Here is a 13679-nt window from a genome sequence, read left to right as displayed (position 1 = left end):
AGCCCACGTGCGACAGGAATGTAGTTATAAGACGTTTAAATGCAGTGGCTATAACAAACGATGAATTATTGTGCAAAGACAGATGTAGACCAGACTTTCACCTCTCATACCAGTGCTAAAGGAGCCATACACCGAACAAAGAAATCAGCGACTATGAACAAAACAATGCGCGAAGAATATGTGCTTCACTCTTCAACGTGAATGAAAATAGACACCACAACTTAAACGTTATTCAACCCTACACATTTTAATGCAAGAATACGAATAAACACGGAAAGTCCCAGAAGAAGCTGAAAGTAGGCACGAGGACTGTACATTTTCTAGCCATATCACTGCAGATTGCACATTAACGGTGTTTGAGGTATAGTAGCGCCTTTAATGGTAAACATGCTTGGAAAGTGGAAGAGTGAAAATAGTTTTATCTGTTGGGGTATCAAAACTTCCGAGAGAAAACCACTGATGTTCTACGTCGTTGTTGGAAGATGTAATCGGCGGCCGGAGAATATAGTATGGTGTCCGCAACCAACGCTAGTCGGTACTTTCTCCCAGAGACGATGAAAGGTAGCAAGGAGGTACATCTGAAAAAATAAGTTGAGTCAGTATGCGTTTTCGCATAAATGGCAGGTGTATGGGTATAAAGAACAATTCTGTTTGTACAATATCAGTTCATATTTAACGTAACGTAGTGAACAACGTCAAGGGAACAAATGTCAAAAGAATACGAAGGAAAAACATGGCTGAGAACTTTCTGCGTAAACAGATCTTCTCAACAACTTCCACATACCAAGGAATACTGAGTAAGACCAACAGTTTGGTTTTAGGACGACGTCATTAACACTGTCAAAATAAGAAACCCAGTGTTAGAATTTTCACATGAGCTACAAAATAATTCCCAAAATGTACGTAATGTTCCCCATTGTTCCGCGTCGCATTTTCGTACTTAACCCATTCTCTGCATTTTCATAGTTATCTCTTTGCGGTAAACCAGTTTCGAGGTTTTCACACTGGTGCGGCATAAACTGACACCGAGTAACAACTCTGAGAAAGAAACGAGAAAATTAGGTTTAGCGGCTGAGCGCTACTCCTGTTGGGCCAGCATTCAGGGGCAAAGAGGGTGAGGGACATGATATGTGGAGGATGGGTGAAATCTGGAGAGAATTGGGAATGGCCTCGTTGAAACAATAATTACGGCACTCGCCTGAGGTGATTCGAAGAAAGAATGTCAGAATGGACAGCGGAGGGGGGGGATTAGGCCTGAAATTTGGAAACAACATGAATAGATTCAAGGTTCAAGCAAATTCTGAGGGAGATCATAAAGGTAATGCACCTCTGCTTTGATTTTCTATACTTCACAGAACTCTCTTCGTACAGTATCTTCAAAACAGCATATTACCTCCTCTTGCACTAATAAGGGCATCCAACCTTATAGGCCCCGTGCTCTAGAAGAAACATCTCCCATTCTTCAAGGAGCGCCTCCCGCAGATCCTGTAAGGTCTCTGGATAGTGCTGAAGGGCCCTTCTCCCCTGGCAGTCCCATAAATGATCGAGAGGATTCAAATCAGGGATTCAAGCAGGCGAAGTCATAGTATGAACTACATTCATCCAAGGATTCTTGCCCAATGCTCACAGTATCTTGCCACGAACTGCAAAGCTTTTGTGTAAAGCCATCACCAATAACTGCAGCGAAAGGCACAAAACGCTCCAAAAGGATTTCTTCCGCATACCGATGTGCTAGCTGTAAGGCTCGCATGTTCCACGAAGACCAAATCCAACCTTGCAGTACTAGTGATTCCTGCCCACGCCATCATAGACCCACAATGAGAAGACGTCCTGGTTGAGAATTGGCGAGGCGAATAGCTTTCCTCAGGGTTTTTCCAAACCCTATATCTAACATCAGGTGATCACAGGCCAAATCACGCGACTCGTGGGTGAACACTACTTGCTGTCATTGTTGCACTATCCAGCCGCGATATTCGCTTGTGAAATTCAGTCGTCCTCTGAGATGCTTTCCGGTGAGTTCTGGTTCCGCAACATATCTTCTGATTTGAAGATTGGCTTCTTCCACTCTTCTTCGGACGATTTTCTGAGTAACATTGATCCCTCGAACTTGGTGGGGGTCGATTTCGTGCTTCAAGCGGTGGCAGTGTGACGGTTGTGGAGAACCTGAAATCGTAGGAGGTAGTCATCTCTTGCCGATGTCATGTTCTCGGACCTGATCCTGATTTTCTTTTATAGCCAGCAGTTTCCATGAACCTTTTTACGACTTGTAAATCGTGGAAAGTGGTAAATCGTGGAAAGTGTAGTTCTCAACATTTCTGCAATGTAATGCATATTGCAACCATCTTCCACCACAACAGCAGCTTTTGCAGTAACGTCCCCGCTCAATGGCATGTTTACTACAGAAAGCTGATTAATCACAGAAAAATCATAAAAATTCATATGACTTAAAGAGGAAGAACACAAGGTACAAAAATAAGTTGTTACAAGAGCGGGAAAACCTTATTGCCTCAATCCAGTGAGAAGTTCTTTTTTTCATGTTGCGAAAAGACATTAAGGCTAGTTAAATAATCTTCAGACATTTCAGTGTTAGCTCACAAAGCGAAGTCCATAACATACCAATAATATATCCCATCTAGAAATAAAGGATAAATGGCTATACTTTGATTAAATAGGTAATTACACATCATTTATTATGGGTGGCGTTTTTAGTGCCAGTCAACACAAATAAATAAGAATCCTTTGCAGATTAGAACAAAATAGACGAAAGAAGGAAAGAACTAAACAAACAAACAAACTGCCAAGTTTCTAGTCCTGCAGTAATAAATACGTTCAGTATGTACATGAGAGGCAAACAAAAGACACTGTTCACGATCTACAGCTGTACGAAATATTTCGAAATTTATTCGCTGACTGCGAATTCCATGATTTCAGCTATATTAGGTAGTTGTGGCGACCGTTCACGATAAGCGGCAAATTCGGGTTCGAGTTCCGGTCCGGCACAAATTTTTACCTAATACAGCTGATGCCATGGAATTCACAGTGAGCGAATAAATTTCAGAGTAGTTCGTACAGGTGTGGCTCGTCAGTAGTGTCTGTTCTTTCAAACATGCATGCAATTATTATAAGCCTGTGCGGGCACACGACGGTAACAACAATGACCTCAGTTCTTCATTGTCTCATTCTCCCTGTTGTGGGAATCCAAATAATGTTGGGAGTATTGGGTGACGAATGTAGGGGAGGATGTAGAAAGTATGACATACATTGAAGCGCCAAAGAAAATGGTATAGGCAAGCGTCCTCAAATACAGAGATACGTAAACAAGCAGAATACGGTGCTGCGGTCGGCTACGCCTATATAAGACAGCAAGTGTCTGTCGCAGTTGTTAGATCGGATACTGCTGCTACAATGGCAGGTCATCAAGATTTAAGTGAGTTGGAACGTGGTGTTATAGTCGGCGCACGAGCGATGGGACAGAGCTTCTCCGAGGTAGGTATGAAGTGGGGATTTTCCCGCACGACCATTTCATTTCATGAATGTACCGTGAATATCACGAATCCGGTAAAGCGTCAAATCTCAGACTTCGCTGCGGCCGGAAAAAGATCCTGCAATAACGGGACCAACGACGGCTGAAAAGTATCAAAAATGGTTCAAATGGCTCTGAGCACTATGGGACTTAACGTCTGTGGTCATCAGTCCCCTACAATTTAGAACAACTTAAACCTAACTAAACTAAGGACATCACACACATCCATGTCCCGAGGCAGGATTCGAACCTGCGACCGTAGCGGTCACGCGGTTCCAGACTGAAGCGCCTAGAACCGCACGGCTGAAAAGTATCGTTCAACGTGACGGAAGTGCAAGCTTTCCGCAAATTGCTGTAGATTTCAAGACTGCGCCATCAACAAGTATCAGCGTGCGAAGCATTCAATGAAACATCATCGATATGGGCCGAGTCATGTTTTCTTGATGACAGGAAGACACAAAGCTTTACGCCTCGCCTGGACCCGTCAACGCCGAAAATGGACTGTTGATGACAGGAAACATGTTGCCTGGTCGGAGGAGTCTCGTTTCAATATGTATCGAGCAGATGGATGTGTACGGGTATGGAGACAACCTCGTGAATCCATGAATGTGCATATGAACAGGGGAGTGTTCTAGTTGGTGGAGGCTCTGTAATGGTGTGGGGCGTGCGCAGTTTGAGTGATATGAGACCGGTGATAAGTCTAGATACGACTCTTGACAAGTGACACGTACGTAAGCATCCTGTCTGATCACCTGCATCCATTCATAACCATTGTGCATTCCGACAGGCTTGGGCTATTCCAACATGACAATGCAACACCCGACACGTCCAGAATTGCTACAGAATGGCTCCAGAAACACTCATCTGAGTTGAAACCCTTCCACTGGCCCCCAAACTCCACAGACATGAACATTATTCAGCATACCTGGGATGCCTTGCAATGTGCTGCTCAGAAGAGATCACCACCCTGTCGTACTCTTACGATTTACGGACAGCGCTGCAGGATTCATGGCGTCAGTTCCCTCCAGCACTGCTTCAGACATTAGTCGAGTCCATGGCAAGTCGTGTTGCGGCACTTCTGCGTGCTCGTGATGGCCCTACACGATATTAGCCAGGTGTACCAGTTTGTTTGCCTCTTCAATACATGAAGGTTTGGCTCGACCCGGGGAGCGTGCAACGGATTGCCCAAGTGGTTATGGCGGCCGCTCGCGATAAACGGGAAATCCCGATTCGAGTCACGGTCGGGCACAATTTTCGTATCTCACTACTGGGTAATTCAGTAGAAGATCCGTAACTAATATAGAGAAATTCGCAGTCAGCGAATAAATTTCGAAAAATACAATCAAGGCACACTACGTAAGTCACTGTAGTAACTCGAGTTCCCGATCCACATTCTGGAGGGAGACTGTTGCCTAAACAACCATTTGTGGCTCCAGTTAGTGAAAACTGACTTGACTGACGTATGCTGACGCGTACCTTGATCTATTTTGTGTACTGTCACGCTCTTGACGCACGCGGGTGCGCGTGTTTGTGTGTGTGGGGAGGATGGAGGGGGGGGGGGGGGGGCGCACCGCACGAGCACTGCAGATGTGCGCTCTCGGCTCCCCACCCTAGCAGAAACGCAGCGGGGCGGGCGAAGCGGCGCATGCGCACTCCCGGGGCCGCAGCCTCAGCAGTCACAGCGTGGCCAGGCGGCCGGTCGGCGGCAACCCAGCGCGGACGAAGTGGACTACCCACAGCTGCGCTCCGGACCAGCCGTTCTGTGGGTGAGTACGACGCTCAGCCGCTACCCAGCAGCGGATGCAGGCGCGGTGCAAAACGCCGCATATGTGCTGTCACTTCACTTGATCTCATGTAACTGATATAGATAAAGCCATAGGTCACTATCTTCAGAAGGTCACCTATTTTGCTCTTAAGTACAGATATCAATTAATTTTCGGGAAAATGATAGTCAAATTTTCGACACCAATTCATCAGGCCGCTTGCGCTATAACAAATGCAATAAGTCGATAGATACTGGGTAAGAGCATCGTCTAGAATTTTTGCGCCCGCGTTCAAATCCAGTCTCATGTATCTTTCTCTTCTTTTGTTGCAAATGCCATGTAATTATTAAGAAAAGAAGCAAGCATTTGAAATCTTATTAAAAATAAATTTTATAGTCACGAATCTTGTATAATGTTACGACATTACCAGTATTTGAAAATGAAAAACGTATCAATTATAGTATTTTAATCTACAAATTCAGCTGACATATTTTATATATCGTTATAATCCTGACAGTATTTGAAGATTAAAAATGTATCAATTATAGTATTTCAATTTTTGTTTTGATTTTCACTTTTATATTTCACGAGAACCAGTACATTCCCCAAGGCGGTGTCTGTCATAAAAACATTCAATGCACACAGCGACAGTCTAGCTTTTTTAGCGTGATGTCACTAACAAAAGTACCAACGTCAACGTTGCTAAATGCGTCGCGATTTGGCGATAATTTCGTGGCAAGCCACGCATGTCTAAGTATTTTGTCGAAAGCTGGAACATGCAACTGACGATGTACCAAGGACTGTTTTTAGTTGCGTCACTTCTACTTGTGATTTGCATTTACTATGCGATGAGAACCGGGCACTTCTGTAATCCGCGAATGTAATTCTTCAACTGTTGGCAAAAGTATATGTCGCAGGATTGTCAGCGCAGCGTATACTTTAGCGACATTATTTTTAATAAACACGTCGGTAATCCAGTTTCATCGACAAACAACTCATTTTATAAGGAAATCGAAATACTCGGGTTTATATGTTTTTCATTCTGAATTACTGTTAATAATACATGATGATATAAGGTTTGTTATGATAAAATCTATTTCAATAACTTATATCCTTTGCCAATAATTCCGATGTATTTCACGATGTCACAAAAATATAGATGTTACGCACTTCCTGAACAATAGTAGGTAAAGAAACGAAAGCATAAGTTTGGATTCGAACTCAGGGCGTAGAAATTTGAACCTGTTCTCTTAACCACTACGCTACCAACTTGCCAGATTTTAAAATGCTCGAACAAACTGATTATGCGGAGTCAAAACTTTAGCCGTGATTTGCCCGAAAAGTATTGAATGTCGCCACCTACGTCAACATTGGTGTCCCTTCCCTTCCTTCCTTCCTTCCTTCCTTCTTTCTTTCACCTTGCAAAGTTTCAACTGAGTCAGCGAGGGCCCTGTGGTGGCTTCCCCTTGTGAGCCACGAAGAGAGAAGACCGTCAAGTACTGCTCTTTCTGTGCGCAAATCCTTCGTAACGTGCTTTTCGTTCTTTTATTGTTAACCGTGACCTCTCTAAACTAGCAAAATGATGCAAATTCACCACAGGTTTCTCCATTTCCGAAATCTTTTACATTCGCTATCTCCGTAAAAGTTCATGTTTTATCAGTAACGACTGAAGTCGCTAAATTCGGCAAATAAATAACAACTGCAAATAATGCGCTTATTTAGTAAGTTGCTTCATCATACTGAATACAGCTATCATTAAAATTATTTAACTTAAAGCAGCGTCCGTAATTTTAAAGACTAATTTAGCGATATAGACAGTCCACGCAAGGGCGCCTAATCTCGGTGATGAAGTACAGGTCCTTTAAGAAGTTACTTTCTTCGTGTATAGCAGGTTGCTGTTTCTCCCGAAAAATGAAATTTTACGGAAACTGAAACAATTTTTTGCGGTTTGAACCGCAAGATGCAATATTTTCTCTGTTTTAGTTTAATTGCAATCTCACCTTAATTTAAAGCACATCTCGCCTTGTATAAAAAAATTACAATTCCATGATTTTTCTCATGCCCTGCCAAGTGATTACATGACTTTCTGTTCACGTATTCGAGTTTTCTTAAAACTCGACATGCAGAGATAAGAAAAAGACACTCTATGATCCAGATTGGCAGTTTACATTGTCGTATATGATACAGGTTTTTGTTTGCCGCGTCTAAACAGACAGGTAGTATAAATTTACAGGCTACATATTTACTCCAATGTTCATAGACATCCGAACAGCTACCCAGCATCCTCACAGCAAACAAGCTGTAATTTTGAGTTTAAGGATGAGTGTTTCATTTCCAGCGGCGGGACTTGACTTCGTACTGAGGAACAACTCGCTTTTTCATTATCTAAATATTTCCAAAGTTTATTTCGAAAAACAACTCACAACATAACCATATATTGGTGCACCACAAATAACTGATGTTATGAGCATAGTACTTTCACAGCTGCAGACTCAGTCGCGTCCAACAAATCCAAATCTAGGTGCGGGAGTGGTGTGGGGTGGGACTGAAATGTTACACTCTTAAGTTTTGTCCTATAGTAGTGCAACCAACTTCTGTCAACAGCCTGAACCGTTAATCCTGGCCAACAAAGTCGCCAAAAACTATGTTTCTTTAAAGTTTGCAACTAATGATCTTAAAAGCTAAAACTCTTTGGCAGTGTAAAACTGTGAACTTCACTGGGACTCTTCCCCATAACGTTACCTCTCAGAGACAATGCTGAGCTATATATTATAAGAACGACTCACGGCCCGTCGTCACGGTTTCTGTTTTGCCATACCTCTCTCCCACTTTTCAAGTACGAGACTTGCCAAAAGAGTTCAACGGCTAAGAGCATTTTCGCGAGAGAGAAGTTTCCAGGTTCGAGCGCTAGTGTGGCACAAATTTTAATCTACTAAGAAATTTAAAAAAAAAATGCACATTTCGTTGCACAGTGAAAGATTAATTTTGACAAAAGTTGTAGAAACAGAACCAAACACAAAACATTGATGTCGTTCCGTTACTTTAGGGTTGTGCACATAAAACGTATTTAACGAGAGCTGTACGCTCCACAATATGCTAACAGTTCTGAAAATTGCAAGACAGAGAAACAATGACTCGAATGAATACATAATCGGAAGAAGAGTGGAAGACTCTACCAGCAAGAAGCAATCAAATTGTGTTTCCGTATAGACGAGCTGGAACAGCTTGCTTTTGTGTAACCATAAGGCCAGTGGTATGCCAAGTACAATCAATCAAGAGTTGTGAAACCAGGTGAAAACTTGAAAGAAAGAGTGTATTTAGATCGGCAAGGAGATGGTCAAGAAACTCCAGTGGCATACATTACAGGAAAGGCTTGTGCAAGATTGAAATCTTTACTGTTGAACTTCCGAGAGCATACGTCGCAAAAAGAGTCGGGCAGCATTATTTCCTCCTAGATATTTCTCGCGAAATGACGAAGACGAGAAAATCGGATTAATCATCAGCTGTTCTTTTCTCACATCATTCACCAAAGTACCAGGAAAAGATTTGGGGGGGGGGGGGGGTGTTAGATGATGATGTCACCAGTAATGTACTCCTCCACATTCCCTAAGGTGTGCTGACTATAGATATGTACCGTCGCTATAATAGTGACCAGTATCAGTAGGCTATGCGAGTAAATTCTAACAGGGCAAATGATCTCCAAGAAATGGTTTTTTTGTGCTGGGCCGTTTCGGGACGTATAAGGCGGAGAAGATGCGTCCGTGGAACTAGTCGTCGACAGTACTGGCTCCATGTTCGAGCACTGCGCACGTATGCTGCGCGTTGCTTTCCGTTGTCCAGTGATCACTAAAGCTTCAGACTGGAACGTGAAATACTGGAAGCAGTTCACAAACTGGACGACGGTACAAGCTGCCCCGCGTTCGTTCTTCAGTGACCGTAAACAGTAGAAGCACATAACGCAATATTCCATCTCTCATTCTCTACCCAAAAGAGCTTGCTGGTTAGTTCTTAGACGAGAGGATGGGGAGGAACGGCTGATAGTTTAGCTAAACACTCTAAATAAAAACAATGGCCCATCAAACAACAGCGAGTAGAATTCTGGGGGCTGTCGAAAGTATTCGCATTCGCAAGTGAGAACTATACTTCCAATGATTCATGGCGTGCAGTGAAATTGAGAGAAGCAGCGATGTACACTGCGGGAAAAATATGCAACAGCCTCAAGGACTGTGTTCAATGGCACCAGGGTGTAATATGTGCATACTGACAGGTTGTGTCCTTAGTGATTCATCTGTCATCATCATCGGCGATCAGATGACGCTCAGAGGCCTGTCTGTGCACCCCATGTTCTTATTCTGCACACAGTAGCTGCGTTTACAACGTTCATTCTAACGCACAACCACGCCCCACCCACGAGTACATACTCATGTTTAACATCTTCAGCCATTTGAACGGGATCGCATTGTGGGCCTGCGTGTGCCTGGATGGACGTATATTCCCAAACCCGTAGAACAGGTTCTGGACGTCCGCGAGGTACAGCCGCACGGCAAGATCGCACCATTGTGCGAGCAGCGATAGCCGACCGATCATCCAGAGACGAATGGTTCAAATGGCTCTAAGCACTATGGGACTTAACATCTGAGGTCATCAGTCCTCTCATCCAGGGACGAAATCCGGGTAAATGTTGCACCTGCTGTGTTATCATGGACCATTGGGAACCGTCTGCTTGAAGCAGGATTAAGATCAAGTGTTCCTCTGGCCAGGCTACCACCGACACCTCGACTCTGCCAAGCATGGCTACTCTGGTATCGTGAAACAATTGACTGGAGAGAGAAACGGCGCTCTGTTATCGTTAGTGATGACAGCAGGTTCTGTCTGCACGCGAATAATGGACACACAAGTTTTTGGTGTGGACCTGGTGAGCTGCCTGTTTCGGAATGCATTCGCCCACGACAGAGAGGACCCATCCCAGACTTCATGCTCCGGGCGTGGGGGAGGGGGGGGGGGGGCGCATCAGTTAAAACAAGCGGTCACAACTGGTCTTTCTGTAGAGTAAAGTAACCCGTGCCCAATACACTGCACAGGCTGTTATCCCCGTGCTACTGCCACTTCTTCGGCAGGAATGTCATGTGCTTTTCAGCAGGACAGTGCACGTCCAAGTACGGCTGATGGCGTTGAATCGTGCTCTTGCCCAGGCCAGTAACATCAGTAGATCTCTCGCCAACTGAACACGTATGGGACATCATGAAGCGGGAGCTTACTCGTTCTCTAGCCCCTGCAAGCATCATTGCCGACTTGCAATATAAAGCACAAGAAACTTGGTACAATCTATAACTGCATCCCATTCGGTACCTTTATGATAGTTCATATGCGAGAATACACGCCTAGTTGACGACAGAGGGGTGTACATTGTGTACTGATGCGACTGTTTGGGCACCCTTTACTGTGACGTGTGTTTCATTTGGTCTGAATTTATAATCGTCCTGGCCCTAGAGGCTGTTGCATACTTTTCCGGCAGCGTATTATCACCGAACCCTACTAGTGAAACGAACCTTTAAGGAGAGTGTCTAACGGACGATAACAATCGTATATGGTTTCCCGGAACACTGAGCACCCTACAGGGGCCATGTCATCAATATACACCCCCCGCCCCCTCCATTTTTGAAGCAGAAATGAGTAGAAACACGAGTATGTTCTTGGAAGAACTAAATCAAACTTATTAACTTTGTAGCGATACTGTGATGGTTTTATTCCTAGTAATGATGATAATATTTACTGTTAGAGCATGATTGCAACTTTTTCATTCTATTTTATGACGATATCTCTTAATAGCAGAGCTTCTCTGGAGAAGAGAAAAACCCTTTCGTTGCTTGTATCAGTGCGTTGAGCATCAGTCACATCAGATTGAGAATATAGTATACTCTGCTTTCTATATATTCCTTGACATGAGATAGGTTGAATGTCAGAGCGTGCGCTCGTTAAATACAGATTATATTATACAATCTGATAGCTGCAAAGGGCGCCATTTATTATGTGATATAATTTTTTTTTACTTATTTTAAATATATATGTTTGCGGAGGTCGATGCTGCAGAGAATACTTTTGGCGATAAATACATCCACACACGTTTATGTGCGAACTTTGCGTAGTCGTGAGTTCTGAGATTAGTGCAACATCACGTCTTCCTTTCTTCTCACATTGTTCGGTTTAATGATGATCATGCAATAAAAAACAAGTAAGTTGCGCAATGGGACACCCTTCGCTTTGTGAAAAATGTAAAACAGTATACGATGTGCACAAGGTTTATATAAAATTATACAAGTATAACGACAGCATAGTTATACCGATCAAGAACGGCATCACACCAGAACACCTACAATCTGGAAGAAACCTTTTGATATGTGGCCAGGGTACTCCACGCCTATTTAATATTCCAGTCGTGAATGGTGTGGGGAAAGAACAAATTTCTTCAAGATCGAGTGAGGTGACCCAGTGATCATCACACTGGACTCGCATTCTGGAGGACTGCGGTTGAAACCCCCGTCCGGCCCACCCAGATTTAGGCTCACCGTGATTTTCTAAAATAGCTCCACAAATACTGGGATGATTCCTCCGAAAGGACACGGTCTGTTTCATTCCCCGTCGTTTACACAATCCGAGCTTGTGCTCCGCCTCTAATGACCGCGCTGCAAATAGAACGTTTTGCAGGTTGTGTCAATACTCACTGTTTTTCCTCTGAAGACTGCTTATTCAGGTCAGAGAAAAGAAAACGTGCATGAACTGCTAACTGCAAATATGAGAATCACTGCCATAAAAAGAGAAACATACATGGTAGAAAAAAATGTGACTTTTCACCCCCTAAGACGACGTTGCTGTCAGGAGCTTAAGTACACAGTTAACGTATTCCCTGCCATATTGATTAAGCACTTATGTAACAGGTACATTATTTTATTGAAATATAATGCTCTTTGATGTGTTGGCGAATGTGCCAACACCTTGTTGATAGAGGAGGCCGAAATGCACGCTATCTAACGCAGACGGGCGTGAATTCTGGAACAGGTTAAGCATTGAATGCTAATAAGAAAAGTATGCAACTCCTCGAATACTTAACTTTTATTCTTTGTTGGTTTACAACGTTCTTGATGAGACATTTCATACGATAACTATCAAACTATGTAAGGCTAATGGCGCCTTGCTAGGTCGTAGCCATGGACTTAGCTGAAGGCTATTCTAACTGTCTCTCGGCAAATGAGAGAAAGGCTTCGTCAGTGTAGTCGCTAGCAAAGTCGTCGTACAACTGGGGCGAGTGCTATTCCGTATCTCGAGACCTGCCTTGTGGTGGCGCTCGGTCTGCGATCACACAGTGGCGACACGCGGGTCCGACATGTACTAAATGGACCGTGGCCGATTTAAGCTACCACCTAGCAAGTGTGGTGTCTGGCTGTGACACCACACTCTTTTTGGGGAAGAAGTGTATGCAGTGTCAAAGTCCCCGTCTAGAAAGCCTTCCTCGTTTCTTAAAGCAGTACGCAATACGCTCTCCTATTAGTCATCTCCCATATGTCCAGCTGCCAGCCTTCACCTACACGAGGGACACTGATTTCTCGGTACTTATTTCTACAGTAAGCTGTGTCCATCCTGGGAATACCCGAACAAGCCCCTCCCACATCCAACCCAAGTGTACCTAAATTCCGAGCTGATAGAATACGGTCTTGAGTTACAGCGTTCGGTTCCACTGCCGTACAATGACCAGGTTTGCGAAATACGCGATAATAGGAACTGCGGATCCAGTACACAGAATTTAATGTATGGAAGTTTAGCAAAAACGCACAAATTCGCAGCAGAGTGAAACACTCATTCTGGTGGGAATAATAAATGAGCGTAATGAACAGTTATATGCAAGACTAAAGACTACAAGCCGTTCTCGGGAAAATGGGCACTGTTCTTAAATTTATCTCAGCATATGGTGCACAGTCTGGGGTCCATCTCGCTCTTACCCCCTCCCCTCTCCACATGGGCCAGTGGTATTCCAAGGACGAAAAACTGTCCATCATCTGACTCGAAAACAACTATTTTTTAGACGAGCCATACCACGATGTCGCGACACAGGACACCAGTACAGCAATTTAGGAAGTGCAGAGTGCTAAGTGAGCGGTCACGTAATCCCATGTACGCCATTACACACCCTTTATAAAAAATACGCTATCAGTTTATAAAGCAGCTTCAGTGAATGCAAAGCAAGATATGCGTGTCAAATGATTGTTTTTGTTTTCAGGTACCGTCACGTGTGAATCGATGGCTGAGGATTGGACGAAGGGACTTTGTCACGGCACAGGCAGACATACGATGCACAAATGAAGACAGTAAGTCATGCGTATGCACGATCTCTATCACTA

The 13679-nt window shown here is 43.8% G+C and overlaps 2 protein-coding genes across 3 annotated transcripts in view; one reads left to right on the top strand and one right to left on the bottom strand.

The window, feature by feature from the left end:
• Positions 1–13679, bottom strand: part of LOC126412235 (centrosomal protein of 135 kDa-like) — a 368271-nt gene that overhangs the window by 124715 nt on the left and 229877 nt on the right. The window lies entirely within an intron of this gene.
• Positions 5194–13679, top strand: part of LOC126412236 (uncharacterized) — a 101591-nt gene continuing 93105 nt past the window's right edge. The window contains exons 1-2 of the mRNA XM_050081727.1: positions 5194–5289; positions 13559–13646. Coding sequence (XP_049937684.1) covers positions 13638–13646 — 9 coding nt within the window. The 5' untranslated portion in view covers positions 5194–5289; positions 13559–13637. The remainder of the gene's footprint in view (positions 5290–13558; positions 13647–13679) is intronic.

The sequence above is a fragment of the Schistocerca serialis genome, chromosome 7, assembly GCF_023864345.2.
Source record: "Schistocerca serialis cubense isolate TAMUIC-IGC-003099 chromosome 7, iqSchSeri2.2, whole genome shotgun sequence".
In the NCBI taxonomy this organism is placed as follows: Eukaryota; Metazoa; Arthropoda; class Insecta; order Orthoptera; family Acrididae; genus Schistocerca; species Schistocerca serialis.
The sequence above is the reverse complement of the archived record's forward strand: the minus strand, read 5'-3'. Positions and strand labels throughout refer to the sequence as shown.